A 22,775-nucleotide genomic window follows, 5' to 3' on the forward strand; every position below is an offset into this window, starting at 1 on the left:
CCTGGTGAAATTCTTGCGGAACAGCAGTAGTCACCCTTTCTTCCAGTCAGCTGACTTCCTCACCACCGGCAGCTACTTTGAGAGAGTGAAGGTGAGAACGTAATGAACTCTTCAAATGTCTATATGCAACCATTCAGCTACAGACACAGACAATATTCGGACTAATAATAATATGTCTAAAAGGTCTAAAAACAACAGGACTTTTTGGTGACTTTTGAACTTATATTATCCAAATGTCAAACCTGGAGAAAATGTATTTTTAATAACGGTGAAGTTCTGTTTCATTTGCACAGCTGTTATGGGCATGTTTGACCTTAAAGCCGTGGTCATGTGTGTCATTGCCTGCCAGAAGCTTTCATAAATGAACTTTTTATCCAGTTTTAGGCCACATTTTTACAAAACAATTTTTAGATCTTGGCCGTCTTTTGCCAGTAGAAGACTTTAGTCATCGTCTAACAACCAAATCGTAAGCAGTCAGAGAAAAAAAATGAGTTAACATAAGCAGCAGTTGCATTGCACCTAACACACACTTATTTGTAACCTGAAATTGCTTTATTTAGTCTTTAATTGGTTAAAGTTGAGTTGAGTTTGTCTTGTAAAGTAGGACAGCTTTCCATAGAATTCAGCAAAAAAAACCTCCCAAAAATGATGACCGGGAAAAAATTACTTCAGTGAAGTTAATAGTATTGGAGACAACAATTTCAGCAAATTTTGCTTCTTGTTATTGTTGAGATTGAGGGACACCTAGTGGCAGAAAATTACATTACACTCTAAAGTCAATGTTGAATGGGTTTCAGCTGAGAAGAGAGAAAGAAATACTCATCTATTTACAGAACACAAACAAGCACCTCCATCTTCCTGATGTTTAATCTCAGATCCACAGCCCGGATGAGTTCGACATGATGCTGAAGCTTCAGGCTCCATCACACTTAAACATGAAGGCGCTCGACGAAGGCCTCTTCTACCAGATCATTCTTGCCCGGCCAACTCGGCACCCCATACAAACTTTTCTCCTGGAGAACGAGTGCACCCTCTCATCCAGCAAGATCCTGAGTGAGACGTTTCGCCTGGTCCGCAAGTTCCTCAATAACTACAAAGGTCTGATCAGCATTTATCGCTCTGATTGAAAATTTGCCCTGCTTTCTGTTGGAATTGGAGATTTTAGGACTCATTTTCTGCTTATTTTTTTAAGTTCATCCTACTTTGGGAACCTGGATAATCTGTTTAATCATGTTTTTTACTTCCAGTGCCAGAGGAAGGCTGTCGCTGGGAGGTGAACAGGAAGAAACCCAGCTCACCGGCTGTGACTTTGTCTCTGTTCAGGAATGACGTGTACGGCAACGAGTTGATCTCGTTGGACCTGGTTCCTGCTCTGGAGGTAAATCATAGAGAGTAGTGTCAGTCTGCAGAAATGTTCCATGGGTATTGGATTACAGATACTGATAAGAGACGAGAGGAAATAAATCTATATATTATTTTCGTTTTTGATTAATCTAGCTGTTACATTCTAAATTAATTATTGAATCATTTGGTCTATGAAGAATGTGAGAAAATAGAGGAAATGTCCATCTGGTCTTCTCAAAGTTCAATTGTTTGAGAAGACCAGAAGATCGCCATACGACTGGAAATTACATTTTCTGATATCTTTGCATGAAAACAATTATGTAATTATCAAAATAATCATTATAATTATTTTTCAGTCAGTAAGTTGATTATACACCTTGTTTCATCTCATTTCGTTATGCAGCGTTTCAGAACAAGGTGTATTATACTCTAACATACGTGATTTAAATAGTCTTATATTCTGCCTGGTAGTTATATAAATAATAATATATCTTTTTTATTAAGGATCTAGTTCTGCAAAGTAGCTATTAACTGAATATGAAAAATAAAAGTAGTAAACCACACAATTGAAACACTCAACTAAAGGCCAGAAGCATTGCACTTAAAGCACTTGTTCTTGTTCCTGTTTGGAGGTTCACCCCTCTCAGGGCTGGCCTCTCATAGTCCGTAGTGGCCCTGATGTGGATAACTGGCTGGGAAGAGATCACAAGTTTACCGTGTTACTTCGTACCAAAGAGGATGAAGGGGAGAAACCTCAGCGAGGAAGCCAAAGGTGAGAGAAACATCATTCTGTAAACAACAATGACTGACAAAATCTATCTGTTTCTGCATACCCTCTTCCCCTCTCCTCTTTTCAGTCCATCTCTGTCTAATAAAGGCAAACATGCTCAAATAAACAACATGGCTCTGCTTGCATGTTTCTCCTGAATACCCTGTATGGATAATGAGGTGATAGGCCCCTTGGCACGGACATGTAAAGGGCAACACCAGCTCTCCTACATTTGAGAAATACACACAGACTTTAAAGTTGTTTTAACTCTGTGATCATTGTGTGTCTTTTCATGGACATTTTCTACGCCTTTACCGTGATTTGAGTCTATATGTGTTTATGGTGTGTCTTTTGCGGTCAATTTCTGTTTCTTCGTAGCAGTTTTCTGTTTCTTTGTGGTAAATGGGTGTTTCTTCATAGGTCATTTTGAGTCTCTTTATAGTCACTTTGTTCTGATTTGGTCATGTGTGTCATTTCAGTTAGTTTGTGTCTGTTGTTGCTTGCCCCTTTTTGTAGTTGCTTTATGTCTTGTTGTAGTTGAAACGTGTCCGTGAAATTCTGTAGGCACAGGCAAGACGGTTCAGTAACCCTCTAATGCTGACCGCTACAGGAGGACATGTAGGACTGTTATTATTTTGTGAGTGTTATTTGTGTGATGTTCCCTTCAGTGTGTTTTTGTCTTTCTGCAACAGAAAGTTGGAGGATTTCTTTCTCTCACGTTGAGAAGAAAATCATCACGAGCCATGGCAACAAGAAAACCTGCTGTGAGGGCAAAGCCAACAGATGCTGCCGGTTAGGCTCTGAACTTTTCAGATCTTCCCAAACAATCAGTTCTTTTTTAATCTAATCCTTTGTGTAAGGTTTTGTATCAGTTATACAGAGCAAACACTGAAAGGAAATATCTTAATACAAGTGCTTTTTAAATGACTATTTATATTAAGCATTTTCTGTGCCACTTTCTAAAGGATACTCCTAGTTAAAGGATATGAAGTTATTCTTTATAAATCAGATTGCCAGGTTGTTAAAACGTATAACTTCAGACTTTATCATTAAAATTGTCTTATTAACATCTAGAACTGCAGACTTGACAGCCTATTAAAGATGAACATGGATTAATGGATTACCAATGTAATCATTGACATAAATTGCATTAATTTGATCCTTTTTTCTTTGTATTTTTTCTTGCATCTTCAACTTTTAATGTTATCTTTATTTTGTCTTGCATTTGTGTAAGTTATTATTATTATTATTATAAATAACTGTATTTACAATACAATAATTATTATTATTTGTTAGGGCCCTTTCACAATAGACGATTTGCTATTCTCCGACAGTAAAAGGTGTTTGATGCTGCTCAAGTCTCTGATTGAAGGTCTGAAACAGCGTTTCCCCAAAGAGCTGGATCCCCTCTGCTCATATCACGGGAAGACTGCCTTCCTTCACATGTTGTCCAACAGGTTAGACTTGATTACATTATATGTATTACGCATACAATTTGCCAATTGCTGTAAGTTCTGTTTGTTGCAGTTGTAGTACTAGTCATTTTTGAATGATATTAGTATTACTGGTTGAAGAATTGAGCATTGCATGCCACAGTGTCAAGCATGGGTGTCAATCCCAACTACATCAACTGATAAAAAGCTGATTCCATCTCAACATCTGATGAATAAACTCAAACAAGTTGTGTATTTAAGCTGCCTTTCCCTGCCTTCCATTGCTGCTTCCTCTCCTGGTCACTAAGCTCTACCTTCTTCCATGCTTTATCAGACTGTTCAAATGTAATTTCTGTTGTCATTGATGCCTTCTTGGTTTTGTCTTGTGCTGGTACTCTTTCCACCTTGAAGTACTTTTTCGACTTAAGTGTTTCTTAATGAACTATGAATAAATCGTTTCATCATTTCTCTTACAGTCATTTTTCTAAAATGTTTTATTTTGGGTTTCAGGTTCGACGACTCGATGTGGGCTCCCCAGCAGCTCCCTGCCTGCTTCCTGCAACTCCTCAGGGCTCTGGAGGCCCACGTTTGCGCAGGAGTCCTCCCTCACTTCTTCGCTCCCAACTACAACCTCTTCTCCAGTGCTGTCTTCCCCCGCAAAGCACTGTCTTTCCTCCTCCACGCTTTGGAGGAGCAGAGGAGGGAAGGCTTGCCACTGCTGAAGCCTTCTGCTCCTGTCTCACCGCTCTGCAACTTTGTGAAAGGGATAGAGGATGAAAGGTTGTCACTTCCTACCTCACCTGCTGACTCCCCCTCTTCACTTTCCACTTCTTTGTCTTCCATTCTAACACCCTCTTCCCCCCGCTCTGCCAATAATTTGGTGAGGAGAGATTGGAGAGAATCTGAACCTTGTAGCCTCACTACTCGGGACCCTCAGGTCTCTGTTCATGGTCCTCTCTGCTTCTCTGATACATCCACTGATAAGCCAATCATTCTGACTGCATTGTCCTCTCTGGAGACTGCATTGATGAAAAAACTAGTCCTAGTGTTTGTGGCAGTATTGTTGTCCTATTTTATATTTAAGTTATAGAAGAAATGGGGATTCACACTGAACATATAAAGCATCAAAGAAACTCCTCCCTCTTTAGCCTATAAATTGATGGAAAACAGGGAATTAAGGTTTTCATTACGGGAGGTATTCCTTATTGATTCTAATAAAATGATCAATGATTGGATAATATCATATTTATTGAATCATATGAAGTTTGTTGCAAATAGACTTGGGTTCTGCTCATTTACAGGTTGATCATGTGTATTCTGAAACTTAATGTTAATTTTAGGTTAAGTGTTTTCTTTTGGACACGTTTTTGTGATTTACTGTAAAGTGTACTTGAATGATTAATTGAATGAATATGTTGATTCTAATTAAAGGTCTTAAATGAAATTCAATGCCTTGTCTTTTTGGTGTAATACAGAATAAAGGGTATTAAGAGACATATATGGCAAAAGCACATGTAACTAAAATCACTTCGAAACAATCAACCTTTTCTTGATCAACATATCATATTGATATATTAGATCAATAGATTTTATTTCATGTTATAAATAATAAGAAAAGATTAACCAAAAATAACCTATACATTAAGCAAACAACACATTTTATACTAACAAAAATAAATAATATACATTTATGAATTTTGTTTGGTCCTACTTCTTGTCTACATGTCTTCAATAAGTGCAAATTTTTCAATCAATCGTTTTAACTCTTCATAAAAACCATTTGTACCATATGGAGCACCTTAAGCCATTAAAGTCCTGTTGGGTGTTTTATAAGATGGAACAATATAATATCAAAAATATATTGTTTTTCCGAGTAATATTTCTGCTGTAAGCGCCGTAAACCGGAACCCTTGCGTTTCCCCGCGATGTCTTCCCGGGGTTATTTGCCAGGAACACATCATTATAAAACTCTGTCGCCGGAAACGTGACGCCCTCTTCTAGTGATCCAACATGGCGGTGAGTACTGTCTCTCATCGAACAAACATGAAGTTGTATTAGAAATCCACAATCATCGGAGCTGTAGGGTCATATTCACCACTGTTTCACGTACAGAGACTTAAACTATATTATGAACTATTAAACTAGGGTGTTATTAATGCAATACATGTAACGGAGGACTTAAAAACAAAAAAAATCTAGCGATGCTAGCGTGCTAGCTCCTTGATAACTCGGTCCGCACGTATACTTGCAGTAATATATACTCACTATTGGTATTTTAGCCAAAATGTGATACTGCGGTTATGGATCAGACATGTCTCTACTGCTGTATGTGCTTTTTTAGTTATTATTTGGAACAAAACGTGACGTGATTTGTGTCAATGCTATCAGCAGACAGTGGGGATATGTACCGACATGTCCTCCGGCCGGCATGTGTTGATGTGTCTGTCCGCGTCTTTTGGATTTTTAGAGTCGGAGAAAAGCAGTGTCTGGACTCTGGATTTATAGATAATAATGCATGTTAATGTCAAACTGAAACTGAATTGTTGTTGAAACTTTGGTTTAGTTTTTTCTAGTCAATGCTAACACGTTAGCAGATGACGTCTAAATAGGTCTTTCCTATGTTAGCCAGTTAGGTTAGAGTGTGTAAAGTTCCGTCTTTCTTTCATTTGAAGAGCCAAACGAGTGTGTAAAGTTCCGTCTTTCTTTCATTTGAAGAGCCAAACGAGTGTGAAATGTTTGTTTTTGTTGACTTTTCAATCTTCTAGTCATATTTAGCTGTGGGACATTAACATTCTGTGTGATTGCATTGACTCTAACAATTGCTATATGTTTGTCCTGCAGGAACAGAGTGAGAAGAAGGAGAACCCCATGAGGGAGCTTCGTATTCGCAAGCTCTGCCTGAACATCTGCGTAGGTGAGAGCGGTGACAGACTGACCCGTGCTGCTAAGGTGCTGGAGCAGCTCACAGGACAGACTCCCGTGTTCTCCAAAGGTCAGTGTAAAGAAAGCCTGTCCCTTGTGTCATTTCCTTTTTTTCCCCCTGTACATCAGTGACATTTGTTTCTGTCGGTTTATTTAAATGTTCAACATGTGTATAGAGAAATAATGGGGAACAACTGAACAGTTTGTAGGGATTAAAGTATTTTAGGAATTAAAGTACTGTATTGAAGTTTTCGTATATTCTTGTTTTTTCTGCAGCCCGCTACACCGTGCGATCCTTCGGTATCCGCAGAAATGAAAAGATTGCTGTCCACTGCACTGTCCGTGGTGCCAAAGCAGAGGAGATCCTCGAGAAAGGACTCAAGGTCAGAAAGTCATGTGGTTTATTGCTCTTAATTTCTCTGTAGTTCAGACTGAACTCTCATTTTTGGCTTGTGGCTCCAAGGGGATATGCAATCTGTACAGCATGCCACAGTATAGAAACTTGGAGGGAAAATAGATGAAACCTCAGGAGCAACTGAGGACCAATACAATTTGAATTACATTTTAAATTGAAGTTAAGGGAGTAGTATGGGGCAGAGTAGCTCATGTTTTTCATTTTGACATTATTAACACATTAACACTTCCTGCCTCCAGGTGCGTGAGTACGAGTTGAGAAAGAACAACTTCTCAGACACAGGAAACTTCGGCTTCGGTATCCAGGAGCACATCGATCTCGGTATCAAGTACGACCCCAGCATCGGTATCTACGGACTGGACTTCTACGTGGTGAGTAGCAAATTATTTCATTGCTTTGATGAATAAGTACACCTTCAAGACAAAGTTTATGTTTAGACACTTAAACAGGGGATTTGTGCTTTACACTTAAGATGTTGCAGCTTAGTTGACATTTTTTATTGGCACTCATTCCTCGGTAAGAACGTCAACAAAATCATTTAAATGCTGTTCTAGTTGTAGGATCTGTTGCATTTTTTGATGAAAAGGATGTTCACGGTGCTCATGTTTTTTGATCTAGAATCAGAGGGTACTCAAATGCAGATGCTCCTTTTTTGTTTTTAGATCAGATCATTTAATAAAATGTGAAATACCTCCTATTAGTGTAATGCAGAATAAATAACTCCAATTAATCAATTTATCTTATATTCTTCAGGTTGTAGAAAAAGGATCACTGTACTCCTGTGTTACAAAATGTTTATGAAATATTAAGCACAACTTTGAACCGGTACTGAAGTAAATAGGCAATACAAATGTAAAGTATTACATGCTGTTCCTAGAGTGTTCCTGTGTAATTGACAGACATTGCTAAAGATTTCTAACCAGCCTGTCGTCTCCTCTGTGTTCAGGTTCTGGGCAGACCAGGCTTCAGCATTGCTGACAAGAAGCGGAAGAAGGGCCGCATCGGCTTCAGGCATCGCATCCGCAAAGAGGAGGCCATGCGCTGGTTCCAGCAGAAAGTGAGTAGTTTACTGCAAATCCTAACTCACCTGGAAACAGAACATTAGCTTTCCTGCTTTTATTTAATAGTTGGTATTGGTTATTCAAAAGGAAAGGAGGGAATCCCTATACAATGTTAAAGTTAGGATTTTTCTTTTAAATTTATGTTTTATCAAACATGTTTATGATGGGGAGATTTTTTACCACATTCTCTGGCTTTATCCCCAATGTACCCTCATAGATGCAATTATACTAAACAAATTCCTCTCATATTCTGTTGCTCAGGATCTAATGTTTGTCATTTATTTTTTTTACAGTATGATGGTATCATCCTCCCCGGCAAGTAAAGGACCACCCCTTGATGTTTGTAACAAATAAATGGGAAAAAATGACTTGTCTCAAGTTGTGGTATTTCTAGGCTCTCAAACCTTCAGCTAATGTTTACTTAAAGAACTATAATATGTGGGCAGTTGGGTACAGTACAAAGTGTGTCCATACATAATTACTTAGGGCACAGTATGACTTAAAAGTTAGAAAGTGTTTAATGATAACTTATGCCTTCAAGCTTATGCATTTGCGTGTATGAGTAGTGACATGAACACGTTCTCCATCTCTAAAAACACAAGCAATCCTCAAGTTTTCAGATGGTTATACACTAAACGAGAGTAGCTGTCTATATATTTCTGTTAATTGATTCCTACTTAAGCTACTCACTGACTCTTAAGGAATCATTGTCCTGTGTCTATATATTTTTAAGTTGATTGAAACTTACCCTTAACAGAACCCATCTGCAGGGAAACCTCACAACTAAGCAGTGGGGAAAAATGAGCGAGTTAGTTTACTCGGATACTTGAATACAACTCTGAAGGTAGTTTGTATCTTTCTGATACTAAAATTCCTCACCCTTCATTTTAGAGGGAAATATGGTAGTTTTTACTCAACTACTTTATGACAGATATCTCTATCAGTTATTTTGCCTAAATCCATAGTGAAGCACTCAAATAAAATGGGTAAAAGTTTGCTCACCTAACCAGCTTCACCAAAATGCTGCTTACATTTCATGTTGCTAGAAATCCTTATCTATTAACTACCTTTTACTATCTTCACTTTATTTTTGAGAATGTAAAACACATTTTTGAACGATAAATGAAACTATCCAACAGTATATCTAACTTAACATTTGATAAACCTTGACCACCTACATTTAAATGCTGCTGACTCTAATATAAAAACCTCGTATTTAACAGTGACATGATATTCTTCCTGTTTGACGACCTGTGCTTTTCATACTTTAACCTGAAAATATCCATCACTGCGTCCGGTACACTTTCCCTTAAATACCTAAGCGGTTAGTCAAATACTAGCTCAGTGCTGATGCTATGCTACATTTTATTCCAATATAATTCTTTGAGCTCAAACATGTTGCATCACATCTGCATCTTGTTCTTGTAGACTACATTTCCCATGATTTCCCCCAATGAATGAAAAAGACAGATTTAATGTTTTAATAATGTATGCTTTATTCAGTGAAACCAGCAGCACAGAGCACTTCCAGTGACAAATACAGAGGGATTATTAACTCAAAATGCAGCTGCAGCTTTTCATCAGTTTATCCTTCTACCTGCTGGAGTCTCACTGGCTCTTCACTTGTCTTAGTTTCAGTATAAATTAAAAGAGGACAACGAGTTTTAAAATGAACGCAGGTGAGGTTTGGGGCAAATTATCCTTTATTTTTATGTTTGGTTTTGCGTTTACGCCGCCTTCCTCTTGTGTTCACCTAATCCTTTCACTTCGTTGCACTTAGAAAATATTTACTACATTTTTTTTTCATTTTGTCACAATTAAGCTGCACTACTTCTGAAAGAATTAAGTATATATATATAAAATAAATAAAACCATAATCTTGTTTTGTTGCTGACCTGCTTCGATCCCAGTGAAGAAATACTTCCAAGTTGGCTGGTGTAAAAACCTTAAATATAGCAGATTTTGTCAGAATTGGCTCATTTTTCTGTCACACACACCTGTCACACACACATACACACTTTATTTTCACAGTTGAACCTCACACACACTGCCTAGATACATCTTTATACACAAACTGCCAGTGGATTCACAGTGACAAACGCTGACCGCCACTGTTCAAGCTTTCCATCATCATCCTCCTACCACCATCACCTCTCCACCTGCTCCACTACGATCCCTGATCCATCTTTTTCTCCCCACATTCCATCAATGTAAAACCTCCTGAGACCACTTTGGATCATGCAAGCTCTCTTTTCCTTCTTGCAAATCTAGCACATACAAGGGCTTTCCATGGGTCGGTATTTGGTTCCATTTTAAATTATCATTGTTACATTTTAATTGACATAATATGTCAAGTAAATATTTGATCACCTCAGGGAGAATTAGGGACCAATGGTTTGTCTAAATTGTGTAGATCTGGAGGCATATTTTGCTAAATTAATCGCAGATTATCAGTGTTAAAACCTTAAGAGTCACATCTATAAATATATTTTTAAATATATATGTTTATAATATTTATTTTAATCCGTTCACATAATTTATTAAATCAAAATGTTTAATTTATTTAAATTTCTACAATATATTTAAATTACATCATGGTGTTAGCAAAACAAATGTTTTGTCAAGAGTAATGGTCTTTTTTTGTCTGCTATTTTTCTTTATTATTGTAAAATATTTTGTGTAATAATTGATCAACAGATACATTTTAATTTCAGTGTTACGTATATCATTTTTTTCTACATTGACAAAGGTTATTTTAGGCCTAGATACAGAATAAAGAGCAGACATGATCCAGATGTTCCCCTGATGTTAAACCTCTTCCCCTCTATGCGGTAATGGTTTGTGAAGGAGCCATGCTGCTCTCTCTGCTCCGGTTCTTCCCGGCCTGCTGCTGCTCTTCGTGTGCCGGGGTATTGCGGTGCTGCTGGCGGCGCGGTGCGTGGCGGGGCGGCAGGGTCAGGGTGCAGCAGGAAACTCCAACAGTGGGCTCTGGCAGATCCTCTGCCATGGACCAGCTGTCGGTGGCCGGGTCATACTTCTGCACCGCTGCCTTGTAGCGCTTCTCAGCCTCGTTCCAGCCTCCCAGCAGGTACAGCTTATCGGCGAGCGGGGACAGGCCGGCGGTGCTCACGCCAAGGAGGAGAGGGGCTGCACGGCTCCAGGAGCTATTCTCCGGGGAGAACACCTCCACAGAGAGCACATCCACCCGCTCACCGCCGGGCCCCAGCTGGCTTCCTCCCACAACGTACACCTTCCCTCCGAGGGTGGCGGAGCAGTGCCAGCCGCGGGGCGTCTCCATCGGGGCCTTCTCGCTCCAGGTGTCGTTGTCCACGCTGTAGCACGCCACGGAGCGGGAGTACGCACAGTTGATGTAGCCACCGGACACCAGGATGTCTCCGGAGGGCAGGGTGGCGCTGGAGTGGCAGCAGCGGGGAACATCCATGGGAGCACGCATCTGCCAGGTATTGGAGGAGGGCAGGTAGCTCTCGATGGTGGCCAGCAGACCCTCCACGTTACGACCACCGATGGCGAACAGGCGGCCGCCACTGGCTGCCAGAGAGAAGTGGGTGCGGCGCTGACGCATGCTGGCCAGGTGGAGCCAGGTGTTGAAGCGAGGGTCGTATCTGGTGGAGGGAGAGGGCAGAGGGTCAACAACCAGAAAACCCAGGGCCTCCAGTAAGCCAAACATTCTTTGGTTGTCATGCAGAAAGCATTATGTGAACAAATGTCCTCTTATTTTTGTTTGTCTCAGCAATTTGTTCTTATTATTAGTACCCATTCATTTCTTGGATTCACCAATGTTTCTTATTTTTACATACATACATACATACATGTATTATGCTCATTATTCATCCTGTGACCTAATATTTGTTTGCTTTTTTGTTTCTCGTTTGCCTTTCTCTCACTGTTTTTGTAGAATTTTCATGAATAAAAAGTCCTAGAAATCCTGCTCTGTGGTTGTGTCTGATCATACGGTGTTTTATGTATTTATTCCAGACCTTGGTGGTGAATCCTACCTGCTGAGGGTGTTAACGGCATGCTTGGCCTGGTTGCGGGCGTCATTCTGGTCCTCTCCTCCGGCCACGTACAGGAATCCGTCCATCACAGCCACACACTGGTTGAAGCTCTTCGCCGGCAGCTGGCTCAGGTGACGCCAGGAGGCTCCTCCTTCACGAGGGTCCCTCCACAGCACCTGAACACAGAGGTCAGTGAGTCCTTGTGTTTTATTAAGTTGGTGAATACAAAGAGAAAACAAATTAAAAGCACGGACCTCGCGGCTGAGAGCTCTCTCGGTGAGTGACGGGCGCCCACCGATGGTGAGCAGGGTCTGTTGCCCGGCGCGGACCTGTGTGCGTCTGGACTGCAGGGTGTTTTGCTGGTAGGGCAGCAAGTGGTAGTTCATGGCGTCTACCAGCAGGCGGTGGCAGTGAGGGTCCATCATCATGCGGGGAACTGGCTGGATCTGACTCACCAGCTCGCTGGCCGGGATCGTCTCGAAGCGGATGTGAGAGAGAAGCTCCGCAGCGTGAGGCTGACGAGAGGAGTCGAAGTCGAGCCACCTCATGGCCAGCTGAAGGAGGAACACTTACATTTAATATGTATTGTAGGTCATGTTTTATAATCATCTGTATAAAACAGCATTTAACAACAACAACAACAACAAAATCCTCCCATATGTAGCTTTTAAACTGTTTAAACCATAGGACAGACACAGTCCCACTTTTTGCTGTAATTGTGTTTTTTGGGGCAAATACTATGAATTTGAAAGCAAATTTGCCATTTGCCTTCAATTATATCTGACACCTATCCAAAGACTTTAAAATAAACTATTAAACTCATTAACTGACTACAGCAATAAATATTGTTGGAAAGGAAATGTTGCCTGAGAAAAATAGTAAATATGTGCCAAGATCAAAAATATAGGTAAACTAAAATATATATATGATATACATTTTGATTTAAATAATAATATTAATAATAATATAATAAATTATAACTTCAAAAAGATTTAATTAATTTCATTTACTTAAAAATGGCAAAGAAAACAACTAAGTACAAAGCGTTGTAAACTATGTATTCAGTTATAGATCTGACCTGTCTGATAACATTTTACTTGGTTGTCCCAAATCAAGGAATTGTTAAATCAAATATAAAACCCAATCATATAGATGGTCAATTTATTTCTTATTCAAAAGATATAAGAAATAAAGGGACAATTCATAATACATACAGGGTGATAATATTTGATTGCACTTTCAGTCTCACATTTGGTCAAGATTATAAATCCTTGTGATCACCGCTCCTCTAAGCTGTCTGTCTATTTAGGGCTGTAACAGAGTTGTATATTAATATACGAGCGATCTTCTTGCATGCTGTACAGTGAGTTAGTTATACTTGGTGGTTTCTGCTCCTAGTCGACATAAACGGGACTGACTCTGCTTCGTGAGTCTGTGTTATGCTCTGAGCAGCTGGTCTGGGTTCTGTTTTTAGGTTTGGATGAAAATAGCAGAAGGCCCAGAGGGTCGACGAGTTAATACTTAGGTGCCTGCTAGAAGACCTGGCAATTCTCCTCATTAGGATGTCAGGACTGAAAAGCTTTTCTTGACAGGGTATGCTATTTCAACCTTGATTTTTAGCTGAATATTGCTGCTATTGACCTTCAAAAACTAAACTTGAACTCTGACCTGGAAGGCGGTGACCTCTGAAGGCAGCAGCAGAGAGTCGTCCTGCAGGAAGGCGGACATCTGCTCCACGGTCAACTGAGTGAACAGCGGTGTGTCTGCAAACTGGACAAAATTCTCCAGGACAAAGCGGCGGGCGGCGTCGCACACCGGCACCAGACTGTAGGCGGCGGCGATGTTCCAGATGTAGACGCAGGTCTGCACATTGAGCTCGGCCAGGAGGAAGTCCATGCACATCTTCAGGAGCTGAGGGATCTGCAGGGCAGCGGCAGCAGAGACGGTGCAACCAATAGTGTAGAGGGACATGTGGACACGACCCAGGTAGGCAAAGGTGATGACGTTGGCGAGGCCTGATAACACAACGGACAGACTTAAAACCAAATATTTGTCAGGAAGGAGGAATAAAGAGGAAGTCATTATTTAAACCTGTTATTAAAGTAAACAAAGAAACATTTTACCCGCTCAACTTCTCAGTAATTTTCAAAGTTTCATAATACTAAAGATTAGTCAATATTTGTTGTGTGAATCTTTTTCAGGCCTGCAACCAATGTATTTTTTTTATATGGCAATTGTTTTCTTAGTTAACTAATCATCTGGTCTATAAAATGTCAGAGAACTGTGAATAACGGCCACCAAACTTCAAATCCATTGCCTATCGTTGTTATTTACTTTCTCATAACCCCAAGAAAAAAACAAATGCTCACAATTGAAAAGCAGGAACTTAAAAATTCTGGGCATGTTGCTTAAAACAAAATTGCGTGTTTTTATTTATATGAAAGTTGGTGATTATTTGCTGATAAACAACTAATTGACTTTTTTATTTTATGACAATTTCCATGCCATTAATTGTTTTTCATCCTGAAAGATTAGGATCTCTCAAGTTAAAATGAAGTCCTGGAAGTTTAAACGACATGCATTTAGAGTGATCGACACACCGGATAAAAACATCTTATTTAATAATCTTAGATTTAAATTCATTGAGAATGTATATATACCTAGAGGTGAGAGGGAGGGGAGCTCCAGGCGCTTCATGCTGGGGTCTTTGGCCAGAATCTCTCTGAAGTACTGACTGACGGAGGAGATGACCAGCTTGTGGACGTCAAAGGCCTTTGTCTTACAGGCCAACTCCAGATCAGTCAGGAACCTGAGGAGGGTGGAGGACACATACACAATTAATTTGTTATCATTTACTGAAGTAGGAAAGGGAACATCTCCATGTAAAACAATACAATCAGTGGCAATACAGTAGTGTATGAATATTATATTGTATTAACACAATACCATATCTAAATGGTATTGTGTCATAATTGTAATGAATAGTATTGTGATTGTACTGTATCTTAAGTGTAATATATAGAATAGTGCATTTATGAGTCCTAAACCAGGAAATTAGTTACAATTTTCAGCACTACCTGGTCTTCAATTCAATGTTTTTTGTTTGTTTAGTTTTTGGTCAGATTCCTGAAACAAGGTCTAGAGGAAATACAAGCTTACGAGGTGTTCACGATTCATTCTACGTCATAATATATGTCAGTGAATATCGAATATCCGGGTGGAAATTCTGAAGCTTTCATGTATCTTAAAAACAGCTGTTCCTAAAAAAGTGTCTAAATTAGTTTACAAAATGTCCTCACGCAAAAAACATTAGCCACACTTAGCTTAGTGTTGTTGATGTAAAGTCATGCGTCCATCATGCACTCCGTTTTAAGCATAATGTTTGCATTTTACTTCTAGCAATTGCATTTACGCTTCAATATTATCGAAGTGGTGATAGTATGTGGAAATGATCCTGCTGAATAAAACGGGTTTCTATCTTAAACATGAGTTTGCCACAGATCTTATTTTCTGCACTATTCAAAAATCCAATACAAAAATCGTATTGCTTTTAGTTGAGTGAGTCCTTAAGGTATTCACTTTCAGGTCAGCCTACAAAATGACTGAACCGCTATGGTGATGTATTGAAATTGTACTTCTTGTAACTCTATCATTAAATTCTAATTAGACTGCATTATAATTGTACTGTAATGTATTGTAATTATATTGTATTGTATTTTAAGTGTATCTAGTCAGAGTTGTAAAGCCTCACTCATAATGTGATACAATTAAAATACACTGAGTATAAGAACGTACTTCTCCTGGCGCATCTTGCTGAGCTCCTCCAGCAGGGCGTTTCCATGCAGGGGCCGGGTCAGCTCGCTGCCCAGGCCGAGGCCTCTCTCTCCAGGCTTGATGACGGGCGGCGGCAGTGGCAGGTTGAGGCTGTTCAGCTGAGCGATGTCCAGCGCCGCCATCTGCTCGATCTTCTTCACACTGCTCTCCATCACTACCACACCGTCACCACGGCTTTCTACCTTCAGCTGGGTCGGGGGGGTCTCAATGGCAACCGGGGAGATGGCTTCCACGGCAGGCTTCTTCTGACGAGGGGCCTTCTTTTTAGGGGCCATCGTTTGACTGGTTTTTGAAGGTGATGGCATGAGTTTACTTCTGGTTTCTGCAGTAACGATTTCTGACACTGGTTCTCTAAGAGTCCAGATGTTTCCTAACCCTCAGGTAAGTGTTTTAGCTTGAGGTTGCAGCTAATTATGATGATATTGGTTAGAGTGGTTTTGGATTGTGTTGATGGTTTCACTTAAACACAGCACACAGCACCTGGAAGAAAAGAAAAAGCAAATAGATTTTACAGACATTTGCAAAGACTGAAGTTGTAAAACCCTTGGATCTTGGTTCCAGGTCGAGGTTTATGCCCTACTGGAGCAATTTCATGAAATTACAAATGATCATTTTGTATTTTTTGGAATAATATATTTGTTTTTGACGACAACATTTGTTCAGGTGTTCAAGAATCATATTGTTGCAAAGTTTTTGGGATATTTTAATGTTTCTTTTAGCTTGAGGCAGCCATCGTGCCCAATATTCAGAGATTGTTGGAGTTTATCTTATCTTATCTTGATATTCTGCTATTGTTGATCTTTCAACAGAGACAAAATATTACCACAATGTATTGTCTTATCTTTGACATGGATAAAAGTAAAAACACAGGATGTTCACAGTACTGGATTAGGTATGTTAAGAAGAACGGTCTGGAGTAAGATTTTCCTGAACCAAAATCACAAAACCATTTTAAGAAACCTTTGGATAATGTTAATCAGTAATGTCTTGAGTTTATGTGATCTTATGTGCTTTATGTATCTTTACTCATCTTGATTTCCACAGTGACTTAAAATAAAAATAAAATAAACAACTTTCCAGCCCTGTACCCTGTTCTTTATATCTTAAAATACAGAGAGAAAGTGAGTTCTTGATAAACAAGGGAAACACACTCTGCAATGTTTCCAGACTTTGATTCCAAGTTTCAAGGTCGCTGGTCAACAAAACAGACCCACTAACAGATGCACATTTCTCAGCTAATCTCCGAACATCACACAACACAACAACACTCACCGGCACCTTAAATCCAACAGAGGAACTCCTAAACTCTGTCTCTGTGGGCCAGCAGCAGAGTGAATGACAGGTGCGAGTGTGCATAGAGAAGCTCAGGGTCAGGTTATTATGGTTTACAGCCAACGTCTAGCATTAAATGCAACTTGGAAATCGTATTTATGACTATAATGAGCCACGTGTGCGAACTGCAGCAGTTTAGTGTAGAAAGAGGAGACGGTCATAGAGAGAGAAGGGATCGCATGTAGTGCTGATACGCAGAATAGAGGGTGTCTGACATAAACAAATAGTGAAATGTTGAGCGTCAAGTTTCTTGGATGCAGCTAGGGGGATGAACTGACCCCATTTCTGTAGTGTTTCTTATAATATTGTGTTTTGTTGGTTCAGTTTTGTATCTGCTGCAGGTTGAGTGTGCGAAATTGTCTAAAAAATAAAAACTTTAAGAAATATCGTAAGGATATTTAGTGTTTGACTTCCTATTTAGCCAGTTTGCAACATGTTTGAGGAAGCATTACATTTAATATTTAACAAGACCACTATGGATTTCTTTGTTTTAAGCAATAAAAGGTCCAACTCCAACAACTAGTCTTACAAAGCTTCTAACAAGTTGATTGTTGAAAGTTGAAGCAAGATCCTGTCTAACACAGGTCTTCAGCCGGGCTATGTACAGTGACTTTTGCATAGCAGTTAAAAATTACAATTGTGGAGGAATGCTATATGAGTACTTTCTAGCATTTAGCTAAAACGATAAACTATTGTGGCTTCCGCTGAAAATGGGAGGGGTCATAAAGTCAGCGTTCTGGCTCTGTAATATCGTACCATATTACTGCTGTGTTGACGGCCTTTAGGGTGAGCTGGAAGTCTAATGGTAAACGTCAGCAGGAGATCTTTGTCTCGGGCTCACAGTTTGTTTTTGTTCACCTGAGCCTCTGAGCAGATATCACCTCAGTGCTGTGTGGGAATTAAAGCTAAGCCCAGAACCTATTTTAGGCCTCAGCTGTGTGCAGGGATTCTGCTTTACATTTTCTCTTCTTTGCGGCAGCAACAACCTTTTCTACTTTCCATTGTTGTCAATATTATCAGTCACACACTCAGACATCCTCTCGCATTTTGGCTTTCAGCATCCTGAGGTCAAGTTTTCAGTTTGTTTTATGACCAAATAACTGCAAAATGTATTACATTTACATCATCAGTTATGTGGCTGTTAAAAGTGCTAGCAGGCTAACGACACTAAATTAGCATGGTGAAAATGAAAACATGCCTGCTTAGCCTCATTATGAGCGTGTGAGCATGCACATGAACTTGGTATTTCGTGTAGTATGGGCTACAATTTATCGCTGATCTGTAACACCCGGTCGCTATAAAAGTTATCTTTTACTACTGATTGGAATGTGCCTTGGTGGAGACCTGCAATCTTCATACTTTCTACGTTAATTTATGTATTTTCCAATTTCTTTTTGCATAAAAACCTTTGTTTATACAGATTTCTTGATCTCCTCTGGAGGCCAATTTAATTATGACTGACAATGCTACTAATGCTACATCCAGTTCTCCTCACCACAAATATATGCATGACACCCTCCGTCCCTCTTACCGCCCCTCCTCCTCATTCGCTCTGTATGTACTCGGCTTTTTTTAAATGGCACCTATTGGCTCGCTGGGTATTGGCCTCCACACATGGGCACACCGGGGACAGAGATAGGATTGTAAAGGATGCAGCAGCTGTTGGCGGTGTCATATGAAGAGGAGGGGTACACTGTTACAGATCTTACAGGCTACATGTGGATGTTGCAATCACCCTATAACAGTTGAAGCTGTCTGAGAGCCTGCCACTTCCCACATATTTTCTGCCTTTCCTCAACAGATGCCTCTCTTTTACTTTACCAAATAAACCAATATCCCAGAAAAAACTTCTGCTTAAATAAGAAAAACTAAAAGAATAACAAGTTAAAGTATTCGTTCTGCAGATAAATATCCACTATGACTGATATATTGTTATATATGCTATATTAAACTGTAACACCTGATGCATTTAGGTCAAAGTAGCACATTACTGTTGTAGCTACCCAAGGTGGAACTAGTTTTAATTTCTTTATTTGGTTTAGTCATATTGTTTCCAGCATAGGGGTCGGGTCCCTTAAAGGGGTCACAAGATTAATCTGAGGGGTCGTGAGGTGATTAATGGATCAGAAGAAAGAATAATGGACAAAGTTATTTTTTTGTCAAGATTGCTTACGTTTTATTTACTTTTCTAAAACTTCGACTTTTTTGTTTTTATTTAAATTAAACTATCTGACAGATTTGGGGTAAAATCACTGTTTGGTCAAGCTGCTAATAATTCATAGGCTTAAACATAAAAACGATTTTCTAAACCCTTAGTTTAATATTGAACAATGTTTTGTGTTTTGCAAATTAATCTAGAGAGAACACAGTAACGGCAGCTGTTCAGTTGATGTGGAGGAGCGTAAAAAATTAAAGTGAATATATAAACTACACATGCCTGCACCATTCTGTCCCTGAAATGTAAAATGAAGGTTCTGGAGACGTTTCAGACAAACCACTTGTTCGGTAGTTCTGTGGCATGAAAATAATCTGTGCACAGATCAGCCTTCACAAATATCTGGGACCAAGGTTAGTGCATGGAGCAGCTGCTCCGTCATCAGCCACACTGGGAGCCAGACCTCACTGCCCCCACCCTCACAACCACCATCATCATTACTGCCAAATACTGTAACAAACAACAGCATCTGCCTTAAAAACAACAAGAGAGGAGAACTGATTACATTTGCTTGAAGGTTGACTGATATAAATGTGTAATTTTGCATTGATAATATCTTAAATAGACAGATGCTTTTGTGCTTGTATGTATATGTACATATTTTCTTCACAAGTTATTGTTATAGCTTTATTAATGAGAAGAATCCTCAACAAAACGGTCTTTAGTAATAAATTAACCATGAAAAGATCAATAACCAACTACAATAACTGTTGAGAACTCTACCAGTATTTCCCCTATAATAGATTCAATTTACAGGACTTTTTTGTGTAACTATTGGCAAAAAGACTCAAGCGAACTCAAAAAGATTATGGATGTCAGTGTCAAGTCAGATATCAGACAGGCAGCTGGATGATTATCAATACTGTTTTTAAACTATTAAAAGGATTATCAATGACAAGTTCAAACTCATGCTGCGGAAACATCAGCGTCAGTTTGCAGCTTCTGGTTTCTGATAAACAATAATTAACACCCTTAATCTACTCTTGTTGCAGTGAACTCCTGTTCTGTTTATTAACATTTAAAGTCATGTGACAATATTCAAACTCCTCAGTTAAGTTAACTATTGGTTGTTTTATGTGTAGGAAAAAAGAACGTTTTCCTCTGTGTTTGTTAACTGCATGACGGAGGCAAACTGAGATTGTATTGTAACTGCAGATACATGTGTAATTACTACAGTGGGTGGTGATTTGTGGGTTTTTCAATGCAAAAAGAAAAGTGTGTTAGAAAATGTAATCTTAGCGTCAGAGTCGTGTTTGTGTCCCGCTAATAAGCTCAAGTTCAATATTAACTTTTTTGTTCTGTTTTCTGTCTCTACCAAATCCTGAGCACTGCACTGTTGACATACTTTTGTAGGCCAAACCAGAAGGTAGCATCATGCACAACACAAATCCAATGGTATTTCTCTGTTGGATTTGGTATGTATGATATAGTACATGATTCTTCACCAATGAAAACCACTTTTATGATTTTTGAAGCCAAAATACATCTCCGAAGTAAAAAGCTAATGTTAGGCTAGAAACAAACTAAACAAAATGTCTTAAAGGTCATCATCACTTAACTTGGGTACTGAAGTATTTAAAGTCCTAGAACAAAAGGTTATACTCTCTTTATCCTGGGTCAACCACATACTTTATTTTCAGGCAACTAATCAAAATAGCATAAAAAAAACCTAACAAAGACACCGTTTGTGCTAAAATGCTAAATATTTGCTGGGTTTCAGCACTGAGTCTTTAGCTGCTAAATGCTATAGGTGATAAGCAGATAGTGTCACGCAGATTTTAAGAGGTCTTTCCCTTAAAGAAGCTACCTTCTGTATTCCGAAAAAAGATGGCATCAGAGCGATAAGAGTACACCAAGTTGCTGTAAAATCAAAACAATGAGCTAATAGACACAAAAACGCAAAGTTGAAGGCATCTTCTTGACTAGTTGCTTTTCAAATAAGTCCTTCAAAATTACCGCTAAACAACAGAGAAGTTGAATAATACGATCTTTATCGAAGTGGTATTACCAACAGGGTTGTGTATTATAGTGGTTCTGTTATTTTGTACATACACACACCACCCTGCATGCCTCTCCACCACTTCTAACGCTCAGAACTGCAGCTGAATTCCTTGCCTATCTCATGAGAGTATTTATAGGGGCTGACACACTCAAAATATACTGTGTATGTGTGTGTGTGTGCATTTTGTGTGTGTTTTTCAGCCAAGGACTGACACCCCCCTGCAGCCGTATCAACACGGCAACTGGCAACTACTTCACATTGTTTCCATTGAGCAGTTAAATATAAATATATGTCTACAATAATTTCAAACGCTGTGTTTTTTTAAGACTCAGTGATACAGTATATTTTTCTCAAACAAAAGAAGCAACACGACTTTGTACTGTAAAAAATACTGAAGTACTAAGTATACACAAGTTAAAGATTTAACTGAAGAAAAAGTTAAAAAGGTATTACTTGCAAAGTGTCTTTTAAGTAAATAACTAATTTCAGAGTGTTATAATGTCATATATTAATTAAATATTACTTATGTGCATATGCACACTATGAAACACCATTTGTATGTTACTGGTGGATGTAGAGAACATATTAACTACATGTTGGATGGTCCATAAATGATCCTGACTTTGTGTAAAATCTTTAAGAACTAAAGATACCAGATAAGGAAGAGTGAAAACTGCAATGCTTGTCATTAAAATGTAGTGGAGAAGAAGTATAAAGTAAAGTACAAGTACCTCAATATTTCACATGAGCACTTGAGAAAATGTACTTATATTGTGATTTAAATTCAATGATAATGTCCATGACAACCAAGCTTTTATTTTGATTATCTTCAAGAGAAAGATGAGATTTTATGATACAAAACTTTGTCTCCTTTAAGCTCTTCTTTGCTCAACAAGTTGTAATGTAAATGTATGTTTTTGTACCTCTTTCTCCCTTCTGGTTCTTGAGTTTCTTCCCTTCCTTTTGCTTCTCTGCTTCTTGTTCCAGTTTTCTTTTAGGTTATGTTGTTTTTCTTCGTTGTTTTCTAACAGGTTCCTTTTTGCTCTTTCCGTCCGTCCTCTGTCGGAGTGCTGTGTGTGTGTGTGTGTGTCAGTATCAGAAGGAAATCAGGATCCCATCCAAAGCTGTGACGTAGGATTAAACTCCCCCCTGCCCAGAACCTATAAAACAAACCAAGCCTCCCGAGCTCTCTTCTTTCAGTTCCCACCTCCACATCCAAATACAGGCACTCCTTGTCACCCTCCCCTCCAAAAATATCCCATTAGAGGCGTCTCTCCTCTCAGCCGACCCCGCCTCATCCCTTCATAGCCTTTGTGGTTTCAGGTTTTAGATTTTGTTGTGTGTCTGTTTTTTTTGAAAAAAGTTTTCTTAGGGAGAATCTGCTTTAAGGTTCAAATCACGTGATCTAATATATCTTGTAATTAAAGTGGAA

General features: G+C 39.1%; 3 protein-coding genes across 3 annotated transcripts in view; 2 read left to right on the plus strand and 1 right to left on the minus strand.

Annotated features, from left to right (window-relative positions):
• Nucleotides 1-4,853, plus strand: part of LOC134874564 (cyclic GMP-AMP synthase-like) — a 5,951-nt gene extending 1,098 nt beyond the window's left edge. Inside the window, 8 exon segments of the mRNA XM_063898613.1 lie at nucleotides 1-91; nucleotides 876-1,098; nucleotides 1,248-1,378; nucleotides 1,977-2,041; nucleotides 2,043-2,116; nucleotides 2,806-2,905; nucleotides 3,448-3,570; nucleotides 4,057-4,853. The exon segment at nucleotides 1-91 is cut by the window's left edge and continues 142 nt beyond it. Coding sequence (XP_063754683.1) covers nucleotides 1-91; nucleotides 876-1,098; nucleotides 1,248-1,378; nucleotides 1,977-2,041; nucleotides 2,043-2,116; nucleotides 2,806-2,905; nucleotides 3,448-3,570; nucleotides 4,057-4,636 — 1,387 coding nt within the window. The 3' untranslated portion in view covers nucleotides 4,637-4,853.
• Nucleotides 4,854-5,465: 612 nt separating this feature from the next.
• Nucleotides 5,466-8,312, plus strand: rpl11 (ribosomal protein L11). Its single transcript, XM_063899921.1, has 6 exons — nucleotides 5,466-5,562; nucleotides 6,388-6,538; nucleotides 6,745-6,851; nucleotides 7,123-7,254; nucleotides 7,830-7,940; nucleotides 8,238-8,312. Exons 1-6 carry the CDS (start codon nucleotides 5,557-5,559, stop codon nucleotides 8,265-8,267), a joined length of 537 nt encoding a protein of 178 aa, XP_063755991.1. The 5' UTR covers nucleotides 5,466-5,556; the 3' UTR covers nucleotides 8,268-8,312.
• A 1,103-nt stretch (nucleotides 8,313-9,415) lies between these two features.
• Nucleotides 9,416-22,442, minus strand: klhl43 (kelch-like family member 43). Its single transcript, XM_063898611.1, has 7 exons — nucleotides 22,267-22,442; nucleotides 15,756-16,274; nucleotides 14,621-14,769; nucleotides 13,629-13,975; nucleotides 12,215-12,514; nucleotides 11,961-12,136; nucleotides 9,416-11,567 (listed from the first exon to the last, which is right to left on the minus strand). The coding sequence occupies exons 2-7, from the start codon at nucleotides 16,097-16,099 to the stop codon at nucleotides 10,769-10,771; spliced, it is 2,115 nt and encodes a 704-aa protein (XP_063754681.1). The 5' UTR covers nucleotides 16,100-16,274; nucleotides 22,267-22,442; the 3' UTR covers nucleotides 9,416-10,768.
• Nucleotides 22,443-22,775: the final 333 nt, after the last annotated feature.

Source organism: Eleginops maclovinus, chromosome 13, assembly GCF_036324505.1.
Source record: "Eleginops maclovinus isolate JMC-PN-2008 ecotype Puerto Natales chromosome 13, JC_Emac_rtc_rv5, whole genome shotgun sequence".
NCBI classification, from domain to species: domain Eukaryota; kingdom Metazoa; phylum Chordata; class Actinopteri; order Perciformes; family Eleginopidae; genus Eleginops; species Eleginops maclovinus.

Coding starts and splice junctions, on each gene's coding strand:
- rpl11 (XM_063899921.1), top strand. Junction 6,539..6,744: donor GACTCCCGTGTTCTCCAAAG/GTCAGTGTAAAG, acceptor TTTTTTCTGCAG/CCCGCTACACCGTGCGATCC. Junction 7,255..7,829: donor ACGGACTGGACTTCTACGTG/GTGAGTAGCAAA, acceptor CTCTGTGTTCAG/GTTCTGGGCAGACCAGGCTT.
- klhl43 (XM_063898611.1), bottom strand. CDS start 16,099: ATGCCATCACCTTCAAAAACCAGTCAAACGATGGCCCCTAAAAAGAAG. Junction 14,770..15,755: donor AGCAAGATGCGCCAGGAGAA/GTACGTTCTTAT, acceptor CACCCTCCTCAG/GTTCCTGACTGATCTGGAGT. Junction 12,515..13,628: donor CAGAGGTCACCGCCTTCCAG/GTCAGAGTTCAA, acceptor TTCCTCCTTCAG/CTGGCCATGAGGTGGCTCGA.